The 25,066-nt window shown below is 41.4% G+C and overlaps 2 protein-coding genes across 9 annotated transcripts; one reads left to right on the plus strand and one right to left on the minus strand.

Moving 5' to 3' along the window:
• Positions 1 to 1,230: 1,230 nt before the first annotated feature.
• Positions 1,231 to 5,699, plus strand: LOC110523213 (GTPase IMAP family member 7). 2 transcript variants are annotated; one of them, XM_036976808.1, is made up of 2 exons: positions 1,231 to 1,376; positions 4,234 to 5,699. In XM_036976808.1, the coding sequence occupies exons 1-2, from the start codon at positions 1,352 to 1,354 to the stop codon at positions 5,520 to 5,522; spliced, it is 1,314 nt and encodes a 437-aa protein (XP_036832703.1). In that variant the 5' UTR covers positions 1,231 to 1,351; the 3' UTR covers positions 5,523 to 5,699. The 2 variants fall into 2 exon arrangements, with proteins under 2 accessions (XP_036832703.1, XP_021457388.2); XM_021601713.2 differs by lacking the exon at positions 4,234 to 5,699 and adding an exon at positions 2,484 to 3,334 and having other exon boundaries at positions 1,248 to 1,376.
• A 3,031-nt stretch (positions 5,700 to 8,730) lies between these two features.
• Positions 8,731 to 24,770, minus strand: LOC110523210 (gastrula zinc finger protein XlCGF57.1). 7 transcript variants are annotated; one of them, XR_005051641.1, is made up of 4 exons: positions 18,244 to 18,829; positions 17,548 to 17,707; positions 15,136 to 17,037; positions 8,731 to 11,604 (listed from the first exon to the last, which is right to left on the minus strand). XR_005051641.1 is itself a non-coding variant. In XM_036976803.1 (3 exons), the coding sequence occupies exons 2-3, from the start codon at positions 17,693 to 17,695 to the stop codon at positions 15,224 to 15,226; spliced, it is 1,956 nt and encodes a 651-aa protein (XP_036832698.1). In that variant the 5' UTR covers positions 17,696 to 17,707; positions 24,482 to 24,770; the 3' UTR covers positions 14,825 to 15,223. The 7 variants fall into 7 exon arrangements, 6 of the variants coding, with proteins under 6 accessions (XP_036832698.1, XP_036832696.1, XP_021457376.2 ...); XM_036976803.1 differs by lacking the exons at positions 8,731 to 11,604; positions 18,244 to 18,829 and adding an exon at positions 24,482 to 24,770 and having other exon boundaries at positions 14,825 to 17,037; positions 17,554 to 17,707; XM_036976801.1 differs by lacking the exons at positions 8,731 to 11,604; positions 18,244 to 18,829 and adding an exon at positions 24,482 to 24,770 and having other exon boundaries at positions 14,825 to 17,037.
• Between the last annotated feature and the right edge of the window lie 296 nt (positions 24,771 to 25,066).

Consider the following 25,066-nt stretch of genomic DNA (forward strand, 5'->3'; position numbering starts at 1 on the left):
GGGGGGGGGGGGGGGGGGTGGGGGGGGGGGGGGTGGGGGGGGGGGTACAAAATGCCCTGACGTTGATTACTTTTTGCAAATCCAATCAGTTTTCCACTTTCATTCAACTTCATCACATTGATTTAATTGGTTGAAATGATGTGGAAACAACGCTGATTCAATCAGTTTTTGTCCAGTGAGTAGGCCCTTTAAGGGACCTGAGCAAAAGGTGGTAGCTGAAAAGATGAAAAACATAAAAGCTTTTAAATATTACAATGAGGTACTTTCCAGTGCAATTAAAGTCACTGTCTGCTTTTAACCAGAATGGAGTAGGTTATATCACTGATGTGCTGCTCAAAATGTAATCGGGCAATTTAACAGTCGAAACCTCGAACTTCCAATAACTTAGACAGCATAAATTACAAGCCATGCTGAACAAACTATTTTTGAATGTGTAAACATTACTGTCGTGTACGATTTTTTGTGATCACACAAAAAGGTTATTGTAGGCCTGTATGTCATGGGCTGGATCTGAACTCAGGTCTCCCATGGGAGAAACCAATTCCCTCTTGGCGCAACGTTGACACTGATGGTGAAGTCGCAGGGAGGACTAACTTTATACATCAAACCCAAAGAAGTTCATAATTAGAATTCTCTGTTTTCTTCATCCATCTGATGTTCCAGAGACAGTTTATCAAAAGTACAGTAGATGGTGATATTGTATCTCATATATTTGCACCCTGACCTGTAATACTGTAACGAGACAAGACTTGTTCTCAACTTTTAACATAACATACTGTAGCTTAGATACATATAAGAAAGTCTACTAACTTAGTTCACTTTCAAACGTCTCATTTGGAAATGGCCCACAGGATTGATTGTATGCAGAGTATCAAAACTCACTGTTTTCACAACTCCACATGTGTAGTTCCCTATCAGAATCATAACTCAAATAATGTAATCATAGTTTAGTATTAAACACATAACAGTTATAGAAACACAGACACTCTTGAAATGAAATGAACCATTGGATGAAATTGTTTTGGCAAGATGAAATTGATAAGCCTATTGAAACTGATTATTGATTAGGCCTATGGTAATTCTGTAGGTTGTTAGAAAGGAGGGAGGAGATACCTAGTCAGTTGCACAACTTAATGCTTTCAACCGAAATGAGTCATCCCCATTTAACCCAACCTCTCTGAGGGGAGGTGTTTTACGCTGAGTTGCAACATGCAATCATCCAACCAAAATGTGTTTAGGGCCCTCATGGCTAGAGCCCGCCCTGCACACAAGGCTATAGAGACAGTGATGATTCGTTAGATCACTCTAAAATCAAACAAACACAGCACATGACAGATGTCACAGCTCAAACATGAGTTCCCTGGATAATCAGATGGGTAAGTACACTTAGTTAATAGTATATTAACGTTCTTGTTGTATGCATGATACTTGTATGAAAGGAAGTTAAATGTAATAATATCATCAACTAGAATTGGTATTTATATCAGTAGACTATTGTAGTGCAAACCCATCAGGTCAATGCAATAATACTTTAAATATTTTGTTCAGATAAACGGGTCCAAGTACACAAAAAGTATGCTCCTTTACACTAACTTTTCATTCAACTAACAGTAAACATGTATAAATACTGCTGTCAAACATACAGTATATTAAGTATATCCAATATAGTTCAGTTCAATTCAAATTGTGAAATGCCAGATCTTCTTTTGTGGTTGACTCAATCATTAATAAATACAGAGACACTCACTGTTCATCAACAAGTACATCCGTTCATAATGGGGTCTCTGTGCATTGTCAATATCTGTAAATATTTTTGCTTTTTTTTTTTTTTTTTACCTATGAGGGTGCTGTCCACAAACAGGAAATTATTATCTTCTTAAGTTAAGCATTGAAGTTGATTATTTTTTGTTAATTAATAGATAAATAGCTTAACTGAAACACAAGCCAGTACCCAGTTTCCAGCTTTTCATTGCTTTTCTCTTTTTTCTATGTTAAACGTGTCAGAGTAAAAAGGACACCATCAGCTGCATGTTTAATTAGCACAGGTCTCTTAGTTTCCTGCACATTTTTGCATATGTATTGAACTATGGCAGTACCTGCCCTGCTTGTAATGTCATGTGGATGGTTGTTTGGTGTGTTTGAACTGTACCCAAGTCATTGGAGAATTAAAATATATATTTTGTCTCTTAAAAGTATTATATGATTTTTAAGAAGATGTTGAGACACTTTTTAAAACATACAATAAAGAGCATTTTTGATACTGCGAAATGATTTGATTGGACATGTCATGTGATTCAGTGGGATCTCCATGGAATATCGGAAGAATATTATGACTCAAAGTAACATCACATGACTCTATGGTCAATAAAATATACCGTAACCAAAAGGACAATGCAAATGAATCGAAACCTTTAAAAGGGGCAAACATTGCAAACATACAATTCTGTGCCAATAGTGAAGATCTTGTCTTTGTCACCCAACAGAGCAGCCAAAGAAAAATGATGAGCTGAGGATTGTTTTGGTTGGGAAGACTGGAGTTGGGAAGAGTGCAGTAGGAAACACCATCTTGGGAGAAACCACTTTTACATCTAAGTTATCTTCCTCCTCTGTGACATTGGTGTGTGACAAAAACAAAAGGAAAGTGGATGGGCAAATGGTTGCTGTCATCGACACTCCAGGCTTGTTTGACACCCAATCTACCCAAGAGGAGATACTGAACGAGATCAAAATGTGCATCACTTTTGCTGCTCCTGGTCCCCATGCATTCCTGATTGTGATCCAGCTGGGTAGATACACAAACGAGGAGAAAGAGGCGGTGAACATCCTCCAGCAGATCTTTGGCAAAGAGGCAGAAAAGTACACCATAGTGCTTTTCACTCGTGAAGATGATAGAGGGAAAAAGTATTGAATCATTCATTATGGGAAGTGAAGTCTGTGCAGATTTAAAAACCTTGGTCTTTGAAGCATGTCATGGGAGATATCATGCCTTCAACAACAGAGACCGCAATAATCGCTCTCAGGTATCTAAGCTGCTTGAGAAGATCAACAACATGACCATAACGGATGGAAGACAGCACTACTACACCAACAAAATGCTCCAAGAGGCTGAGAGAGCAATTGAGGAGGAGAAAGATAGGATTCTGAAAGAGAAAGAAGAGCAGACAAGGAGTGAAATGAAAGCACTGGAAAATAAATATGAAGGACCCGCTCTGGAGGAAGCGAAGAAGAAGTTGATGCAAGAAATGGAGAACGACGCAAGATATATAGCTGAAAGAAGAAATCAAGTTCTGAAAATAGCAGGCTTCACTCTTGCTGGAGCGGCTTCTGTTGGAGCAGCTGTGGTTGCCCTCGGGAAAGGGACCTGTGGAATACAATGACAGACAACAGTTTTGCCAGACTTTTAGTGTTTGCTGAAATGTTCAAACCATAATGATTAGGGGGAGCACACATTACACAGAAACACACTTATTTGGCATAACATGTACATTTAAATATACTGAAGTTTTTAAAGATAAAAACATTTGAGGTGTTTGGTCTGAGGTACAGTTGATCCTAAGCTATGTAATTGTAGAATAATATTATTATTACATTTAAATATACTGAAGTTTTTAAAACACATTTGAGGTGTTTGGTCTGAGGTACAGTTGATCCTAGGCTATGTAATTGTAGCATAATATCCTACTTTCTAAGATTCACAGCTACTGTATATCCATTTATTCAATATGCATATTTCCCAATACACTTCAATACTTATTGTTTTGTAATTTTTCACTTTACAGTTTAAACCTGAAAGTTTTCCTTGATAAAGTATCATTAAATACATGTTTTTAAATGGTTGGAAAGACTTCAATATAGCCTATTGCATGCAAAAATATGGTTTTAAATAAAAGATTCAGTGAACTGTGGAACTGTAATAAAATCAAAGCTAAAAATGATTGAATTGAGTTTATGGTTTGGAAATCATTTTGAAATAGAAATGGTGTTGAATTTAATATGCAACATACAACAAAAATGTGCTGTGTTGTCAATAATCTACTTAATAAATTAATAATAAACACCAACAATAAAAGTGAAAGGAGACTGAGAGGATATAAATAATGGCAGTGAATACCGGTGTTACAAAAATATGGCACTGATCAGTAGCAGGAACATGTTTGGACTTAACACAGTTGTTCAGTCTGTCTAAAGCTATAATTCACATTTCACTATTTCACTTCTGAACTCTTGCTTCAGGTGCTAACAGCAATGACCTGAGACTGGTGTTGGTCGGCCTGAGTGGAGTGGGGAAGAGTGCAGCTGGGAACACCATTCTGGGCCAAAAGGTGTTTGATTCCAGAATCAGTTTCAAAACAGTAACACTGAAGAGTGAGAGACAAGAAGGAGAGGTGTGTGGGAAGAGAGTGATAGTAGTGGACACTCCAGGTCTGTCCAACAGTGACCTCTCTGAGGAGGAAGTGAGAGGGGAGATGAACAGGGCCGTGACTCTGTGTGAACCAGGTCCCCATGCCTTCCTCCTGGTGATTCAGCTGGGTCGCTTCACAGAACAAGAGAAGAGCGTAATGAAGACACTCACTGAGCTTTTATCTGCCAACATAGATGGAGACACGATGGTGCTCTTCACTTATGGGGAGAGACTGGAAGACACAACTATAGATCAGTTCATCCACGAGGATAGCAATCTGAAGAAGCTGGTTAAGAAATGCAGGGGTGGATACCACGTGTTCAAAAACAATGACACCAGCAACAACAATCAGGTTAGAGAGCTTTTAGAAAAAATAGAAACCAGACTACAGAAAAAGCAGAAAAGCTGGTCATGGTACTGGAAAGGGGCAGCTGGTTGCTTTTTCGTCATTGCAGCAGTGATGATAGTAAAAGTGTTGTTAAAAAGGTTACGAACACGTCCCCCACACATCCCTCCTGTCTCTGCCACCTGTCCTGTCCCTGACATAGCTCCTCCTGTCCCTGACATGGTCCCTCATGTCCCTGACATGGTCTCTTCTGTCCCTGACATGGTCTCTCCTGTCCCTGACATGGTCTCTCCTGTCCCTGACATGGTCTCTTCTGTCCCTGACATGGTCTCTCCTGTCCCTGACATGGTCACTCCTGTCCCTGACATGGTCTCTTCTGTCCCTGACATGGTCTCTTCTGTCCCTGACATGGTCTCTCCTGTCCCTGACATGGTCTCTTCTGTCCCTGCCACCTGTCCTGTCCCTGACATGGTCCCTTCTGTCCCTGACATGGTCTCTTCTGTCCCTGCCACCTGTCCTGTCCCTGACATGGTCCCTTCTGTCCCTGACATGGTCTCTTCTCTCACTGACATCGTCCCTCCTGTTCCTGACATGATCCCTCCTGTCCCTGACATAGTCTCTTCTGTTCCTGACATGGACCCTCCTGTCCCTGCCACTGTCCCCCCTGTTCGTGAGTCAATTTGGGAAATGGTGAAGTCAAACAACAACATTATTTTCACAGCGGGAGTAGGACTGACTCTATTGGTCATCATAAGAAAAATAATTAGGAAATAATGAGAGGTTGGTTGAATGGGACATAATTTCCCACATCTGTGAGTGCCAAATTAAATGAATGCTACAATTATACACGCGTTAACTCTTTTTGACATTTTAGAACATTTCTTATTGAATGTTAAGAGAATGGGTGACAGGTTGTATTTGAAGAATCACAATAAAATATAAACATGCGAAAACTGATTTAGAAAGACTGGTTATTATTGCTGGATATTATGCATATAAGCTATTGTATGGTTTTCATCAGGTCTGTTGTCACATGAAAAACAAGTGAGGTCATACTGATGTGCATGTACTTCTACTTGGCAAACATACAGTGCCTTGCGAAAGTATTCGGCCCCCTTGAACTTTGCGACCTTTTGCCACATTTCAGGCTTCAAACATAAAGATATAAAACTGTATTTTTTTGTGAAGAATCAACAACAAGTGGGACACAATCATGAAGTGGAACGACATTTATTGGATATTTCAAACTTTTTTAACAAATCAAAAACTGAAAAATTGGGCGTGCAAAAGTATTCAGCCCCCTTAAGTTAATACTTTGTAGCGCCACCTTTTGCTGCGATTACAGCTGTAAGTCGCTTGGGGTGTCTCTATCAGTTTTGCACATCGAGAGACTGAATTTTTTTCCTTAACTTAACAATACACTAAACAACACTACTGTAAAATCATCCGTGCACTGGCACCGCAGCTTGGGGTCCACCTTTCCCTGATATGGCTCGCGCCCAGAACGCACCGTGCTCCCTATTTAAAGGGAAGGAGCGCAGGTGTGAGCAATCACCTCTTTAGCCGAGAAGAAAGTAGACATAGTCAATAACTGGGTTTCCACTAGTTACCACAGCCACAAAGTCAATATTGGCTATAATCGTAAAAGTTCATGAAAACTAAAATTAGCCTTTTGGTCTTAATTTAAGGTTAGCAGTGCGGTTAAGGTTAGGGTTATAATCACATTTAAAGATGATCATTTGTAGAAATAGGCGGGTTTAAGATTGTGTGGTTGTGATAACGAGTGAAGGCCAATTAGTACATTTTAAGATCAGAAGTGAACTGCCTGGGTAAACGCAGCAATGGTCATCTTGGCCCTGTTATAATAGCATTGCTGAAAATGTCTCTTCATATGCTCCAGCTACTTTATCTGCGACTGGTGAAAGTCATGCCATATGGGCATATATAGCACTTGTCTGAGAGGTAGGTTAAAGTATAAAGATCAATATTGTAAACTCAGCAAAAAAGAAACGTTCCTTTTTCAGGACCCTGTCTTTCAAAGATAATTTGTAAAAATCCAAATGACTTCACAGATCTTCATTGTAAAGGGTTTAAACACTGTTTCCCATGCTTGTCAATGAACCATAAACAATTAATGAACATGCACCTGTGGAACGGTCGTTAAGACACTAACAGCTTACAGACGGTAAGTAATTAAGGTCACAGTTATGAAAACTTAGGACACTAAAGAGGCCTTTCCACTGACTCTGAAAAACACCAAAAGAAAGATGCCCAGGGTCCCTGCTCATCTGCGTGAATGTGCCTTAGGCATGCTGCAAGGAGGCATGAGGACTGCAGATGTGGCCAGGGCAATAAATTGCGATGTTCGTACTGTGAGACGCCTAAGACAGCGCTACAAGGAGACAGGCCGGACAGCTGATTGTTCTCGCAGTGGCAGACCACGTGTAACAACACCTGCACAGGATCGGTACATCCGAACATCACACCTGCGGGACAGGTACAGGATGGCAATAGCAACTGCTGGAGTTACACCAGGAACGCACAATCCCTCCATCAGTGCTCAGCCTGTCCGCAAATAGGCTGAGAAAGGCTGGACTGAGGGCTTGTAGGCCTGTTGTAGGCAGGTCCTCACCAGACATCACCGGCAACAACGTCGCCTATGGGCACAAACCCACCGTCGCTGGATCAGACAGGACTGTCAAAAAGTGCTCTTCACTTTGGTCGGGTTCACGTTTATCGTGGAAGGAATGAGCGTTACACCGAGGCCTGTACTCTGGAGCGGGATCGATTTGAAGGTGGAGGGTTAGTCATGGTCTGGGGCGGTGTGTCACAGCATCATCGGACTGGGCTTGTTGTCATTGCAGGCAATCTCAACGCTGTGCGTTACAGGGAAGACATCCTCCTCCCTTCCTGCAGGCTCATCCTGACATGACCCTCCAGCATTGTCATAATGCCACCAGCCGTACTGCTCGTTCTGTGTGTGATTTCCTGCAAGACAGGAATGTCAGTGTTCTGCCATGGCCAGCGAAGAGCCCGGATCTCAATTCCATTGAGCACGTCTGGGACCTGTTGGATCGGAGGGTGAGGGCTAAGGTCATTCCCCCCAGAAATTCAGAAAACTTGCAGGTGCCTTGGTGGAAGAGTGGGGTAACGTCTCACAGCAAGAACTGGCAAATCTGGTGCAGTCCATGAGGAGGAGATGCACTGCAATACTTAATGCAGCTGGTGACCACACCAGATACTGACTGTTACTTTTGATTTTGACCCCCCTTTGTTCAGGGACACATTATTCCATTTCTGTTAGTCACATGTCTGTGGAATTTGTTCAGTTTATGTCTCAGTTGTTGAATCTTGTTATGTTCATACAAATATTTACATATATTAAGTTTGCTGAAAATAAACGCAGTAGACAGTGAGAGGACATTTCTTTTTTTGCTGAGTTTATATAAAACATATTGTAAAACATATCATATAGTAAAACGTGTTTACAAGAGTCCTGTTCTCAAACTACGTGTCAAATGATTTCATGAGAAAACGTTCCTTCTGTTAGGGTGTGGCCATATCCTTGGATGAATCTCAATAGTAGTAGAAGAACTTGTTAGGCACTTTATTAGGCTACACCCTAACAGCATTGTAAACAAGCATTCTTAAAACACCTACACAAATGTTCCAACCCTGAATGATTGACTACTGGCTCTTTGCCACTTGAAATACAACATTGCGTGCAGTTCTGCATCCTCCTCACAAACAAAGTGAAACTAGGCCTGAGCTGTGCTGCAGACTGCTGTATCAGTCGCTAATACAGGACTTTTAAAGGCCCCCGTGCACTACTTTCGTGATTTTTTTTCTCATAACTTTTTCCTTGTGATTTTTAGGGAAGTGCTGCAGCACCCTCACTTCCCGCAGCTATGGTTGTGCTGAAGGATGGCATATGCTCTAAAGCAGTGGTTTTCAATCCTGGTCCCGGGGACCCAAAGGGGTGCACATGTTTGTTTTTGCCCTAGCACTACACAGCTGATTCAAATCATCAAAAGGCTTTTTGTGCTAGTGCAAAAACAAAAATTGATTGAGGATTGAGAACTTCTGCTCTGAAGTGTTGTCATGTTAGTCACGTACATTACACCTAATCTCGTTCACAAACACTTCCACCCAAACGCACGGAAGGTTTGGTGGACCAACGCATCAAACTTGGCCTTTATTAGTTAGGCTTAGGTTTCAAATCATATTTTAAGAAAATTAATTGTGGAAATAGGCAGGGTTTAGCCATAATTATGACTTTTTGACTGTGTTTAGTGACTTTGACAAATACTTTTCTCAGTAAGTTCACTCCTAAAGAATTCTATGGTCACTCCCACTAAGGCCAACTTTGAATGGTTGATATCCCAGGCTTTTGTGTGCAATAGCCTGGGGACAACATTACATAAAGAACTACTTACCTTGATGAAAGCCCCAACCTAAAGAAATTGAGTGTCTTTCTCCTGAAATCAAGTTAGTTGTTCCTCAGTACACAAACACGCACACAACAAAAACGAGCCCTATCGCGCGGTGCTGGGCCCAATCAGGTCTTTGACACATTCACCCACTCCCCCGCTAAAAGATCAGCCACAAAATATTGGCACCAGTTTAACAGGTTGTAATCAGGTTGTAATCAAGACATTGCCTCCAGCATGGGAACAGAAGAGGAATACCTGGTGCGGTAGTCTCATCTTGGTTCTGACACACACACACACAAACAAGCTTTGCAGGTACATCAACTCATTCAAATACCTCTCACAACCTACAGTAAGTAACCTGTGGATCATTGAGAGAACCTTAAATCAGCTTTACTTGAATAGCTTATTTATTGACACTTTATGTAGTGTCCTGTAATACTTAGTTTGAAGTGAGACACCTTCGGTCTTTCATAACAAATACATAAAGACTCTATATCACATGGCCCTGTACTTACTATAAAGTCAAACACCTTTGGTCATTCAGAACACATACATAAAGGCTTAATGATGTAAACACAAAGGTATTAACACTTAGTGATAATTCTTTAACAGCTTAAACAAATAAACATTAAAGACATGTTTAAACCATACTGTAACGACCCTGCCGAGAGTCATTATTTACTTATTTCCTTTTATTTGTCCATTTTTAAAACAATACAAATTCATGAAGTTTCAAAAAGCCTGCAATGCAATTACATTGAACATTACACAGGGCTGTGAATAGTGTAGCTTGTCACTGAGCTGGTGGATGAATGGTTATTGCCTCTTAACAAAAAGTGTTAGCAGGTCTGTTTGGAAATGCCTTTGTCACACCATCTGGATAATGGCATTTCTGTGCTGTGCCAGAAACTGTAAATGGGAAGATGGGAAACTCCATTCAATTCGTATTATTATATTTGTCTGTCATTTACTAATCTCATGACGTGCCTATGAGACGTGGCTGTATCTTGAGGGATTTGTATTTAGCTGAACCTGCTAACTAGCTACATTTCGGCTAGCTGGTAATTGATGTGAACCTACCGAAATTATTTTAATTAACGATTAAGGTGCATACAGTATGTAATCTAAACCAACACTTAACTATTACAAACTAATTTAAATTACAATAAATAAAGGTTAACTTGTTTTTCGCTGTACAGTGGCAGCAGAAGTGGGCATTTGATTTGTGAACCCATCACATGATTAGCGTCTCGTCAGCAACACAATAAAATACTTCCGGGTCAAGGAATTTCGAAAATGTTCAAAATAAAAGCCCCCCACGTGATTGTAGAAAAGTGTCAATAACCATTCATGATATATTAAAAATAATTGTTAAACATTAACAATGATTCGTATTTGTTCATATTTGACTGACATTTGCATTCAACTTGGGTTTTAAAACATGTTCCAAGGTCAAATAAAATGTCCCCAATGCGAATCACTGTATATGGAATAGATATTGGCTTACAGCAAGAACGATTCAGGGTGCCCCAGTAAAAGTATTGTAGTGTGGCTGGCCTTTTACTCCCATATTCTAATGGCGGCTGAATCACATCACATGTACGCTTACTGCACTACAGAACCCCGCTAACCAAACAACAGTGCAGGGCATGCTCACTGCATTAAAGGATAACTACATAAAAAATATACATTTCATCCATTTTTCCCAGACCTCAAAAGTCATCCCCTGATGTGGTTTAAGCATTGTGAACAACGAAAATCCAATTTTGTTATTTTTATGGAATGGAAATAGGCAAAAAAAAAACGGATTTTAAAAGGCCCAACCAACATTTTTTGCTGTTTAAAAAAAAAATGATGTATACAATTTAGCGGACACTTATCCAAAGCAACTTACAGTCATGTGTGAATACATTTTACATATGGTTGATCCCGGGAATCGAACCCCGTTTCCTGGTTTTACGACTCAATATTAGTTTGTGTCTTTGTGACAGGCTTTATAAATAAATGTAATTGATTGTTAATGTGTGAACACTCAGTGTATAAGCCATAATAAGGGTGCACAACTCCAGTCCTTGAGGACTGAACATTATGCTGGTTTGTGTTCATTTTTTAAAACATTTTTATTTGAACTTGGTTGAACTCAATTAATAGCAACTTATTCTAATAAAATGTAAACCAACAGGAGTGAAATTTCAGTTGACGACTGGAGATGAACCAAAATAGGAAAAGTAAGGTACAGGTAGTCATGAGATGATCCTAGTGTGCTGGTTTCTTGTTACCCTTCTTTTCACCAGGGGATGCGAGCCCTCCTCAACTTGACCACAAAGAACCCAACGTCCACCAGCAGACTGAGGATGAAGCACGTCATGAGGAAGACAAGCAACAGCACACTTCGTGCATTTCTTCTGTCTCTTCAAAGCTCCCTGTGAATGAGACCACCAGCTTTAGCCTCTTTCATTCATATCTATGTCTGGCTTACACAGTGGTGCCTAAACATACACGAGACACAACAGGATCAGTATGCAGGGAGGGAGTCTGAGATGAATAGTAAGTCTTACCTACAGCACTGGTCAAGGGCGGACTGGAAAAAGAAAATACACACCAGGCCACATCACTGCATGCGCTGACAACCCCCCCACCGTCAACCTACACACCCTACTTACACATGCAGTGCTGCTGACACAACAGTTACAGTAGAGCGTTTCTGAACCATTTCTGTACCAGTGACTGGTGAGACATGGTCCTCCTCCTCTTTTTTTATGTTGCTCATGATAAAAAATACAATATGTAAAAACACCACTAGAGATTCACAGCTATAACTGTCCCTCTGTCAGGAGATACAACTCACCACTATAACTGTCCCTCTGTCAGGAGATACAACTCACCACTATAACTGTCCCTCTGTCTGGAGATACAACTCACCACTATAACTGTCCCTCTGTCTGGAGATACAACTCACCACTATAACTGTCCCTCTGTCAGGAGATACAACTCACCACTATAACTGTCCCTCTGTCAGGAGATACAACTCACCACTATAACTGTCCCTCTGTCAGGAGATACATCTCACCACTATAACTGTCCCTCTGTCAGGAGATACATCTCACCACTATAACTGTCCCTCTGTCAGGAGATACATCTCACCACTATAACTGTCCCTCTGTCAGGAGATACAACTCACCACTATAACTGTCCCTCTGTCAGGAGATACAACTCACCACTATAACTGTCCCTCTGTCAGGAGATACAACTCACCACTATAACTGTCCCTCTGTCTGGAGATACAACTCACCACTATAACTGTCCCTCTGTCAGGAGATACAACTCACCACTATAACTGTCCCTCTGTCAGGAGATACATCTCACCACTATAACTGTCCCTCTGTCTGGAGATACAACTCACCACTATAACTGTCCCTCTGTCTGGAGATACAACTCACCACTATAACTGTCCCTCTGTCTGGAGATACAACTCACCACTATAACTGTCCCTCTGTCTGGAGATACAACTCACCACTATAACTGTCCCTCTGTCTGGAGATACAACTCACCACTATAACTGTCCCTCTGTCTGGAGATACAACTCACCACTATAACTGTCCCTCTGTCAGGAGATACAACTCACCACTATAACTGTCCCTCTGTCAGGAGATACAACTCACCACTATAACTGTCCCTCTGTCAGGAGATACAACTCACCACTATAACTGTCCCTCTGTCAGGAGATACAACTCACCACTATAACTGTCCCTCTGTCAGGAGATACAACTCACCACTATAACTGTCCCTCTGTCTGGAGATACAACTCACCACTATAACTGTCCCTCTGTCTGGAGATACAACTCACCACTATAACTGTCCCTCTGTCAGGAGATACAACTCACCACTATAACTGTCCCTCTGTCAGGAGATACAACTCACCACTATAACTGTCCCTCTGTCAGGAGATACAACTCACCACTATAACTGTCCCTCTGTCTGGAGATACAACTCACCACTATAACTGTCCCTCTGTCAGGAGATACAACTCACCACTATAACTGTCCCTCTGTCAGGAGATACAACTCACCACTATAACTGTCCCTCTGTCAGGAGATACATCTCACCACTATAACTGTCCCTCTGTCAGGAGATACAACTCACCACTATAACTGTCCCTCTGTCAGGAGATACAACTCACCACTATAACTGTCCCTCTGTCAGGAGATACAACTCACCACTATAACTGTCCCTCTGTCTGGAGATACAACTCACCAATATAACTGATCCTCTGCTCTAGCCATTTGGTTGGCCTCCCTGTTGTTCTGTCTGTCTCACTGGCCAATCAGAACATGCTCCATGGCTAAATATGTGGTTGCTTCAAGTTCAAGGACTTTTATGTATTGCGTCCAATTTGAATGTTCATTATTATTATTATTTTATTATTAGCAAATGAAACAAAAACGGGTGAAACCTTAAAAAAAAAAGTTTCTAAATACGAGATTCACCGGCACATCTTCCTCCTATGGGCTCTGTGCTTCTGCTCTCAAAATCCATGCCATTCACTGTTACCGGTAAGACCTGCTTTTTGCCTTAACTTCTCATTAGCACTGCATGGAATGGTCACCTTTGCGCTTGTTTTTAAGGCCACGCCTCAAGCGAGCTGATGTTAGACCGGTAAATTGTCAAACCTGGCATTTGGGCTGGAAAATGCCAGTGCGCCAGTTTTTACATGACGAACTTGCAAACGAACATACGTTTGACACTTGCACCACCACAGCACCAGCTGAAAATAGAACCCCGAGTGTTACAAAGCTCCAGACTAACATTTCCCCCTGCTGTGAGCTGATGGAACCAGCCCATGATTTGGCCAACATCGCACTTAATTAAGAAGTATGACACATAAGACTACTGAGGTGTTCAATAAATAAGTAGTTTTATCTAACAAGTCCAAGCTGGAATACATGATTCAATATATTTTTGTGCAACCTAATCCAGTGACGTTCATGAATTTTGGGTTGACAATTAGATTATAGTTGCTATTGTTTATTTTACACCTGCTATGTTAGGTTAACTGCACGGTTACATTTGTGACCTGGATGAATACATTGCTTCTAGCAGTGGGTATTGTATTTAGAGTTAGTGATCTAGTTAATGTTTGGAGTTTCCACTCCCTCAATTGTTGAACCATAAATTAATTAGCCTATGATATTCATCAATAACGACTCAGTACAACAGTGTTGTGTAGCACGGCATCTCAGAGCGCACAACTCCACGGTCTTTGTCACAAATGGGTTATTGCTGCAGACTACCACACCGGGTTCCACTCCTATCAGCCAAATAAAAGAAGTGGCTCCAATGGGTACACGATCACCAACACTGTACAACTGAGGAGTGGAAAAACATTGCCTGGTGGGACGAATCACAGCTCCTGTTCCGTCATGCTGTTGGTAGTCAGGATTTGGCGTAAGTATGGCGCCATCCTGTCAGGTGTCACCGGCACAGGCTGGTGGTAATAGTGTGGAGAATGTTTTCCTAGCACACGTTAGGTCCCTTGGTACCAATTGAGCAATGTTTCAACGACCCAAAGAATTCAGGCTGTTTTGGCAGCAGCAAGGGGTTTGACTCAGTACAAGATGGGTGTACCTAATACACTGGCCTCCGTGTAAATGCATTTATTTTTTACATAAAGTATAAAAACAAGAATTCCTTAAATTCCTGCCCAATTAGTCACCTGAATAACACACCCAGTGGTCCTATGTAGCTGACAGACAAAAGGTGAATACCTAGCTTGATACTTTCACACAAATTACATTTTTTTAATGATTTACACAATAGAAAAAATAACATCGGAACCAATTCGGCATACTGTCAGAAATACACAATGCCTCTATGAGACTGAACATTGACCATAAACTTTCCAAGCATTATGGCGGCCTGCATCTCATTTTCTACAAGGCGTTCTTGAAACTCACCCCAGAACTTATCCCTACTGAATACATCCATGTTGTTCCTGATGTCTGAAAGCAGGAAGTTGCCCCACTGTGAATGATAGAGATTATATCACTGAGTCGACATCACAGCAGCATTATGGCAAGCACTGCTGTCTTCACCTCCTTTCCGACTTCTGAAAGTGCGGTCTGAAGATTTACGAGAACGATCACATGTCGCAGCCACACCATTACAGCTATGGTTTTTGTAGTGTCTTATGTCAGAAAAGCCCTTTCCACATCTCTTGCAATAATAAGGCCTAACTCCAGTGTGGACTTGCATGTGGGCTTTGACGTTGTTGGCTTGGCCGAAACCTCTCCCGCAAACGTCACATTTGAATGGCTTCTCTCCCGTGTGGACTCGCTCATGCCTTTTGAGATTGGTGCCGACTGAGAAAGTCTTGTCACAATAACTGCATTTGAAGGGCTTTTCACCTGTATGGGTTCGCTCATGTCCTTCTAGAGCTTGCTTAAGAACAAATTTCTTTTCACAGTATTTACAAGGGTAGGGCTTCACCCCACTGTGAAGTCTCATGTGATAGTCAAAAGTATTTTTATAGGCAAAGGTCTTTCTGCAAATGGAACAAGAGTATTGCTTTTGTCCCGTGTGAATTCGTTGATGGTTTTTCAGAGTTAGCATGGAACTGAAGCCATTCAAACATACGTCGCAACTGAATGGCTTTGTTGAGGTTCCCGCTCTCTTGGCGGTTCGCTCTCTCGTTCTCTCTTTTCTCTCTCGTTCTTTCTGCTTCTCTCCTTCAGCTGTGTGCCATTTTAGATGGTGTCGTCTCATCAGAAAATTGTACATAAAAGTCTTCCCACATAGGTCACACATAAATGGTTTGGTTGCCCCATGACGATGCATGTGAGCTTTTAAGAGGGTGGACTGAAGGTAGCTTGTCCCACACAATTTACATTTGTATGGTCTCTCCCCTGTGTGAAGCACTTGGTGTCTCACAAGGTTTCCTTTATGGCCGAAAGCAGCTCCACATGTCTCACATGTAAATGGCTTCTGCCCTGTATGGATTACCTTGTGTCTTTCAAGGCTGGATTTAGTCATAAAGCGCTTACCACACTCTGAGCATGAATGTGGACGTTCACCTGTATGTGTTCGCATATGATAACTCAGGCCACCACTCTGTGTGTAACTCTTCCCACATACAGCACAGGTGTATGGTTTTTCACCGGTGTGGATTCTCTCGTGCTCAATAAGCAGTTTCCTTGACGTGAAACCCTTGTCACAAGTCAGGCACTTGAACGGTCTCTCCACTGCATGAACAAGCTGATGTCGTTTCAGATCTTTCTTGGTAGAGAATGTATTTCCACAGACTTTGCAACTGAACGTTTTTTCTCTGTGACGCAACATGTGATGTTCGAGCTGCTTGGACATTCTGAATGTTTTGCCACACTGACCACAAGCGAATGGCCTCTCTCCTGTGTGAATTAGCTTGTGACGTACCAGCAAGCGGTTCCGGCTGAAGGTCTTGTCACAATCATCACACTTGAATGGTTTTGTGTGAGTTAGCGTGTGAGATTCCAGTGACCCTTCCATGCTGAAGGTCTTGTCACAAACATCACACTTGAAGGGTCTTGTGTGAGTTAGCTTGTGTTGTATCAGCCGTTTGTTCCGGCTAAAGGTCTTCTCACAAATATCACACTTGAAGCGTTTGGTTTCTTTGGATCGTGTCCCTTTAGTAGTATTGCTGTTTTTCTGGCTTTCATGGCAGTCTCTCTCGTTGCTCCCTGGCAGAGCAGCTCTCATATGCTCAACGTTGGAGTCAGTGTCTCTTGGGGAGGGGTCTGTATTCAGTCCATCTGTGTCTCCCAGAGAGGAGTCATTCTCCAATGAAGACATCTCTGTGGATTTACAGCAAACCTTTGCAGGACCTAAAGATAAAAGGAATATGAGTATATACACACACAAAACTATAAATAAAGTGGGCTTTACACATTAGCAAGCTAATTTCAAAATAAGTTGTCTTGTATTAATTGATTTCAGTGTCAAATCATTAAAAACATTTATTTTATGAATTCAAATGATTCAATTTATGCATTACACATTACAAATATTGAATTCAAATGGTTTCTGTTGTTGGCACTGAAAGCTCTCGATACAGAACGCCCCATTGGGCCGGAGCCTATAAATGTCCTGTTTCTGTTGCATGAGGCATCTTGATGTAGAAATAGACAAGCTGGAAACTTGTCTAATTTAGTTGGTCAAATAAGTCTACCAATATATGGTGGTCCATGCGATCCAGTTCCTTGGGACGTCCTAAACCCAATGAAGTTGGAAATTAAAATGGTTAGGGGGTGGACGTGCCATGGATTCCAGATTGCACTGACCCAACCCTTATGGCAATATCAATATTTTTTACATGAGCGTTAAAATAAGCATACTTTTACCAGGCTGTGTATTGTTTTCAAACAACTGGGTCATCTGCTCGACCTTGGTCTTCAGTTTCACGTTCTCATTTTGTAAACTCGAGGAAGCCACTAGGAATAGTTGGCAGATTTTACGAATAGCCTCCTCCATCATCAGATTCATAATTGTGCAAAGCTGTGTAGAGAGAGAGAGAAAAAAAATATGTTTTTCAAAGTTTATTTCTATTCTGCCGAAGTTTGAAACAATTAACCAGTCATGGTGAAACAAGTATACTGACAAAAGGACTCAATTACACCAGTATATAACAGAAGGCATCTTTAGACATTGATACTTAATGCATATAAATGAGGGCTAGCACAACTAATGGTTATAGATGAAGACAGTAATGAAAATACTGATGGTCTATATTGACAAGAAAGCAAGAAATTGAAAAACATGTTACCTAAGTAACTGGCTAAACTATACGCTGCTACAGCAAAGAAGATGAGAAACCAATAGGTCAGAAAACTAGTTAATGTTAGCTAATAAGCTTAGCCGAAGGCTGAGATAGCTAGCTAGTAACGTTAGCCTGCTAGAGAAGCAAATTGCAGGAAGCTAGCTAATTTAGCCCTAGTTACATCATTTATCATGTGGGTAAAAACCAACGTTGGATCGACTAGACAGCCAACGTTACGCGTAGTCACCAGTATATTGACGTAACTTTAGCTCACCTCTCTCTCCGGATTGCTAACGTTAGCGTAAGAGTTTGGCCAAAGTTTGTTAATTTCTGTAATTGCCGCCTCGACAACAACGGCCATAATCGATGTTGTTTCTGATTGGTACGTGTTGTAAAATGTAGCCATGTTGCCCTCAGACTCATTAGCATAGAATAATAACCAAGCTAACTATATACTGCCAGCAACGGGAAGCTAGTCGTCAGAAATACTGAGACGGCCGTGTCTCCGTTTAACAATGAGAGTAGTTGTACCCAGACGCGGGAAGGCAAGGATTTGGCTAGAAGGGATACTGTTTTTGTCCAAATGAACTTTTCGTAGCAAGTTAGAAAGTACGCAGAATATTTGGATAATTAACGTAACAGAACATCAGGACATTATTAGATTAAGGTTAGGCAAAGTGTTTTCTAAAATGCCCCCAATTTTTTTCTCCAAACTGTATACCAAAGTTTTTTTTATATAACCCAATAAAGACCACAGCCTATCGTTTCCAATGAGAGCAAATTCATCCTAGTGGGCAGAGGAAGGACGAGCTAGCGTGAGCCTATCAGCGCGTTCTAGCACGTATTTGCATATTTTGAATTGAGCGTGTAAAAATAACTAAATTCACCCTTCCACTCCTTCTAAACAACCCAATTTAGTCCACTGTCCGTAACAGATGTTAGTATTGGGAACAGAAAATTACGGAGATCAAGTGTTTCATCGATGAGAAAATGAGCAGAATGTAAGCCAAAATCCATCTTCTCCCACTGCCGGCCATTGTGCTTCCTCTCACCACCCTATTTGGTGGTGAGTGGAAACGCCAAACGGACACTTCACATTATACATCTGGTAAAATATCTCTCATATCTGCGTATACCTTCTAGACATGACCGGAAGGCAGGTAGTCTTCGGTTATTACTAGTTACCACAGCCAAAGTCAAAATAGGTTATATCGTACAAATTTACTAAAACAAAATATAGCTTCATTTACAGTTTGCAGTGTGGTTACGGTTAGTCTTAAAAATCGAATTTTAATTCGATATTGTAGAAATAAACCGGTGTGTGACTGTGTTAACTAGTGACAACCTCAGTCTTTTCCTTCTATGTTATTATGGCAGGCTGCAAACATACGTTAGATGTGCATGCTGCCACCTACTGTGTGGGCTATTTTGGAGTGTGAATTTATTACACTTTGTGACAGATAAAGGACTATGAGTTTCTAAACCCAGAGGTGACACTTGCGAAACAGACAAAGCCGACTAGGTGGGGTTTGAGAAGTCAATGAAAGAAGTAAAACATTCTTCCATAAGTAGTTGAACATGTAACAACTAAGACAATGATATTTTTGAGTCTAACTTTCTCACTCATTCACAAGTCATCAGCTCTATCTGTACTGATGGTAGCAATCACATTCACGTAGCAGTGTTTAGAAATATATTATATTCTTATTTACAATAAAAGTGACTCCAAAATGATACAATACATTATTTACCATTTACTTCTATTGAGCACAAAATAAACTGAAACATCCAAAACAAATAGTAAAACGCATCCAACTGTCATTCATATTCCATTCAAACCAGCTCAGTGTAACATCGATAGGTTTAGGCTACTATATGATACTAACATTTTCCCAGTACCCATCTTGAGGTTTCTACAACCTACCCTGTCTCCTCCCTTTCATCTACACTGATTGAAGTGGTGACATCAGTAAGGGATCATAGCAAAAAAAAGAAGCCCCATAGACTTGAATGGTATTCTTCATTCCCTCCACCACCAGAGAGAGAAGATAGGAGAGAAATCACTATTTACCTACAGGCTGCTATTGCCTATATACAGTGGGGCAAAAAAGTATTTAGTCACTTCAACTATGACAGACAAAATGAGGAAAAAAAATCCAGAAAATCACATTGTAGGATTTTTAATGAATTTATTTGCAAATTATGGTGGAAAATCAGTATTTGGTCACCTACAAACAAGCAAGATTTCTGGATCTCACAGACCTGTAGCTTCTTCTTTAAGAGGCTCCTCTGTCCTCCACTCATTACCTGTATTAATGCAACATTTGTGGGAGATGACGTTTGCTGTTGCTTTGTTTTGTCATTGTATCGTTTTGTTTTCATGGAATTAATTTAGAATTGATCTGAAGACATTTTCCATAATTATTTTTATCAGCTCTGTGAAAAGAGTGAGGGAGCGCTGCTCTCCCACGCTGTGGCAGCAATACATCCCTGTTCCTTTGTCTCATACACTCCTGCACTTCTCACATCTAGGAATCCACTTCCTACACACTGCTGCAACATGACCATAAGCTTGTCACCTAAAACCTTGTAATGGGTTCGGAACAAAAGCTCTCACAGGATAACTGACATTGATGGGTAACGATGCCATCAAAAGTCAGCGTCTTCTCGGTTTCACCATGCTCTCCACCAGTTCTGCTCACACCAAACAGCAGGCATCAGTTGATCCTCCTCAACACCTAATGCCACTCCAGTTATCACTCCTTTCAACGGGGGCATGCTCCGGAGAGCAAAACAAGTCACCAGTCTTATCCCAAGCTGCGGAGCAAAAAAATAAACACGAGTCCACAAAGAGATACAATCCCCAACCTCTTTTCCAGTTTTAGAATAAGGCTGTAACGTAACAAAATGTGGAAAAAGATAAAGGGGTCTTATTATTATTCGACCATGCTGGTCATTTATGAACATTTGAACATCTTGGCCATGTTCTGTTATAATCTCCACCCGGCACAGCCAGAAGAGGACTGGCCACCCCTCATAGCCTGGTTCCTCTCTAGGTTTCTTCCTAGGTTTTGGCCTTTCTAGGGAGTTTTTCCTAGCCACCGTGCTTCTACACCTGCATTGCTTGCTGTTTGGGGTTTTAGGCTGGGTTTCTGTACAGCACTTTGAGATATCAGCTGATGTACGAAGGGCTATATAAATAAATTTGATTTGATTTGAATACTTTCCGAAGGCACTGTACACACAGTATATTTGGGAAAGTATTCAGACCCATTGACTTTTTTCCCTCAATCTACACACAATACTCCATAATGACAAAATGAAAACAGGTTTTCAACAAACAGGAATACCTTGTTTACATAAGTATTCAGACCCTTAGCTATGAGACTCGAATTTGAGCTCAGGTGCATCCTGTTTCCATTGATCATCCTTGAGATGTTTCTACAACTTGATTGAAGTCCACCTGTGGTAAATTCAATTGATTGGACATGATTTGGAAAGGCACGCACGCACATCTATACAAGGTACCACAGTTGACCGTGCATTTCAGAGCAAAAACCAAGCTATGAAGGTTGAAGGAATTGTCCTTAAAGCTCTGAGACAGGATTGTGTCGAGGCACAGATCTGGGGAAGGGCACAAAAACATTTCTGCAGCATTGAAGGTCCCCAAAAACACAGAGGCCTCCATCATTATTAAATGGAAGAAGTTTGGAACCACCAAGATTCTTCCTAGAGCTGGCCAAACTGAGCAAGGGGGGATTGGGGTAGAGAAGGGCTTTGGTCAGGGAGGTGACCAAGAACTCGATGGTCACTGACAGAGCTCCAGATTTCCTCTGTAGAAATGGGACAACCATCTCTACAGCACTCCACCAAGCAGGATTTTATGGTAGAGTGGCCAGATGGTAACCACTCCTCAGTAAAAGGCACAACAGCCCGCTTGGAGTTCGCCAAAAGGAACCTAAAGGACTCTCAGACCATGAGATAGAAGTTTCTCTGGTCTGATTGAAACCAAGATTGAACTATTTGGCCTGAATGCCAAGCGTCACATCTGGAGGACACCTGGCATCCTCCCTATGGTGAAGCATGGTGGTGGCAGCATTATGCTGTGGGGATGTTTTTCAGCTGCAGGTACTAGGAGACTAGTGAGGTTCAAAAGTACAGAGAGATCCTTGATGAAAACCTGTTCCAGAGTGCTCAGGACCTCAGACTGGGGTGAAGGTTCACCTTCCAACAGGACAACGACCCTAAGCACACAGCCAAGACAACGCAGGAGTGGCTTCGGGACAAGTCTCTGTAAAATACCTGTGCAGCGACACTCCCCATCCTACCTGACAGAGCTTGAGAGGATCTGCAGAGAAAAATGGGAGAAACGCCCCAAATACAGGTGTGCCAAGCTTGTAGCGTCATATACAAGACTCAAAGCTGTAATCGCTGCAAAAGGTGCTTCAACAAAGTACTGAGTAAAGGGTCTGAAAACTTATGTAAATGTGATCAATTCTGTATTAATTTTATCAAAAGTGAAAAAATTTATAAAAACCTGTTTCTGCTTTGTCATTATGAGGTATTGTGTGTAGCAGCTTGATAAGGGGGGGAAACAATTTAATACATTTTAGAATAAGGTGGTAACAGAATGTGGACAAGGTCAAGGGGTTTGAATAGTTTCTGAACGTACTGTAGATGCAAAGGTAAAGACAAATTTGAGAAATCAAGGCGACAGACATACACATTCAATAACACCTTGCGCAATCTTGTCTGCATCTTACTGATCTTGGGTGTAATCATTAGTCCAACAGTTGTAAACGAGAGTTTCTATTGGACAAATGAAGGTGTTTATCCCGGTTTTGTTCACTTCCCTTTAACAGAATCGGCAGAATGAATACACTTAAAAAAAAAAAAACTTTCTTACCCAATTTTGTGGTATCCAAATTGGTAGTTACAGTCTTGTCTGTCCGGGAGTTGCAGCGATGAGACTCGGGAGAGGCGAAGGTCGAGAGCCACGCGTCCTCTGAAACACAACCCAACCAAGCCGCGCTGCATCTTTGACACAATGCCCACTTAACCCGGGAAGCCACACCAATGTGTCAGTGTACACTGCGCCCGGCTCGCCACTGGAGTCGCTGGTACGCGATAGGACAAGGACATCCCTGCCGGCCAAATCCCCCCCCCCTAACCCGGACGACACTGGGCCAATTGTGCGCCACCCCATGGGTCTTCTGGCCGTGGCCGGCTGCGACAGAGCCTGGACTCTAACCCAGAATCTCTAGTGGCACAGCTAGCACTGTGATGCAGAGCCTTAGATCACTGTGCCACTCGGGAGGCCCAGAATGAATACACTCCTGATCATAGCAGCCATATAAAAACAGCATGACCCCTTTAATCACTTGATAATTCCTTCTCGCATCTACGCACCCTTTCCCTTCATTTGTGGACATGAGACATAACAGGATCATTATGCATGGAAGAGAGTCTGAGATTAATGGTAAGTCTTACATACAGTACTGGTGGAGTTGATTCCTGTACCATTATGAGGTGTTTTCTTTGTGATCCAGGACACTGATGACCAATAAACAGGGAATCACAGCGGACTGAATGCATCACACCACTCAATAAATTAGTAGACTTTGCCATTGTAATCGTTTGTAGACTTGTGTAGTCAAATTTATCTATGATCGTATGCTATCCATTTGTTGTTTGTATGCTGTTCTTTGTATGACATTTTAATATTTGATTATTAACCAATGATATTAGGCCACTCTTGGCCATGATTACAGACACCTGTGTCTTTTGACACTATATAAACGAGTCATCCCGCAGTGTTTGTGATTATACCCTGATGAAGACAGCTTGGCTGTCGAAACGTTGGTAATTAAATGTTTGCACCTGAGCTCCTAGAGTGTGCGGCTCTCTTATTTTCAGGAGTTGCTTCCTGTACCATTATGAGGTGTTTTCTTTGTGATCCAGGACACTGATGACCAATAAACAGGGAATCACAGCGGAATGAACGCATCACACCACTCAATAAATGACAGTAACCTTAAATCAGGAGGATATGGCACAAACGTGTTGATAAAAATGAAATACTGTTGTAACAATTGTAATGACCCTCATAAAATAGCCTGCTATAGTATGTACAGAAAGAAATGAACGTTGCCATCTAAGGCCTAGAAGTTATTCAGTCCACAATTACAAAACAAATGAGGCAATAGGTCTAGGTTGAGGTCAAGGTCTATTGCTTCACTATTATTCACTGACTTAAGATTCTTCATAGAAAAAGACCAGTAACATGGAACCCAAACCGGCTGCACGCGTGGCTATCGTGCATAAATGTATTTTGCCCCCCACACCAAACGTGACTACGACAAGCAGGTTAAAATATCAAAACAAACTCTGAACCAATGACATTAATTTGGGGACAGGTCGAAAAGCATTAAACATGTATGGCAATTTAGCTAGCTAGCTTGCTGTTGCTAGCTAATATGTCCTGGGATATAAACATTGAGTTGTTATTTTACCTGAAATGCACAAGGACTCCGACAATTAATCCACACATAAGGCGGCCAACCGAATCGTTTCTAGTCATCTCTCCTCATTCCAGGCTTTTTCATCTTTGAATTGATAAACTTTCATTGTATTACCACGACAACCGGCAACAAAGTTAGTCTTTCAATCACCCACGTGGGTATAACCACGTACCTGCTTCTATAAACCAATGAGGAAATGACTTTCAGCGCTATTTGCGTCTGAAATAGGAACGACTTCTATTTTAGCCCTTGGCGTTGCAGACGCTCGTTGGCGCGCGAGAGCGAGCAGTGTGGGTGCAATAATTGAATAACATGGATTTCTAAATTTATTTTGCGACGCTCGCGCACGAGACGTGTCCGGTCTGGTCAGCATGTAAGCCCTTTTGCAACAGTTTTTGTTTATGGGGCTTTGAACAATTCACGATTATTTCTTCCACACTGCCCTAAGCCAATAAAGTGCTGCTTCTACAGAACAAATCTATTACGCACCCTAAATAATTCTGAAAGTATTAATTGTAAATGTAATAATTATACAAGTAGAACTGACGCAAGGTTTTTGTCGAGCAGAAAGGTAAA

This window comes from Oncorhynchus mykiss, chromosome 5 (assembly GCF_013265735.2).
Source record: "Oncorhynchus mykiss isolate Arlee chromosome 5, USDA_OmykA_1.1, whole genome shotgun sequence".
NCBI lineage: Eukaryota > Metazoa > Chordata > Actinopteri > Salmoniformes > Salmonidae > Oncorhynchus > Oncorhynchus mykiss.

What these genes read in the sequence shown, in the direction of transcription:
- LOC110523213 (XM_036976808.1), top strand. Translation starts at nt 1,352, where the DNA reads ATGAGTTCCCTGGATAATCAGATGG. An exon ending in TTCCCTGGATAATCAGATGG is followed by an intron (nt 1,377 to 4,233) that starts GTAAGTACACTT and finishes CTCTTGCTTCAG; the next exon opens with GTGCTAACAGCAATGACCTG.
- LOC110523210 (XM_021601700.2), bottom strand. Translation starts at nt 18,375, where the DNA reads ATGGCTACATTTTACAACACGTACCAATCAGAAACAACATCGATTATG. An exon ending in TTAGCAATCCGGAGAGAGAG is followed by an intron (nt 17,708 to 18,243) that starts GTGAGCTAAAGT and finishes CTCTCTACACAG; the next exon opens with CTTTGCACAATTATGAATCT. An exon ending in CAATACACAGCCTGGTAAAA is followed by an intron (nt 17,038 to 17,547) that starts GTATGCTTATTT and finishes TTTTATCTTTAG; the next exon opens with GTCCTGCAAAGGTTTGCTGT.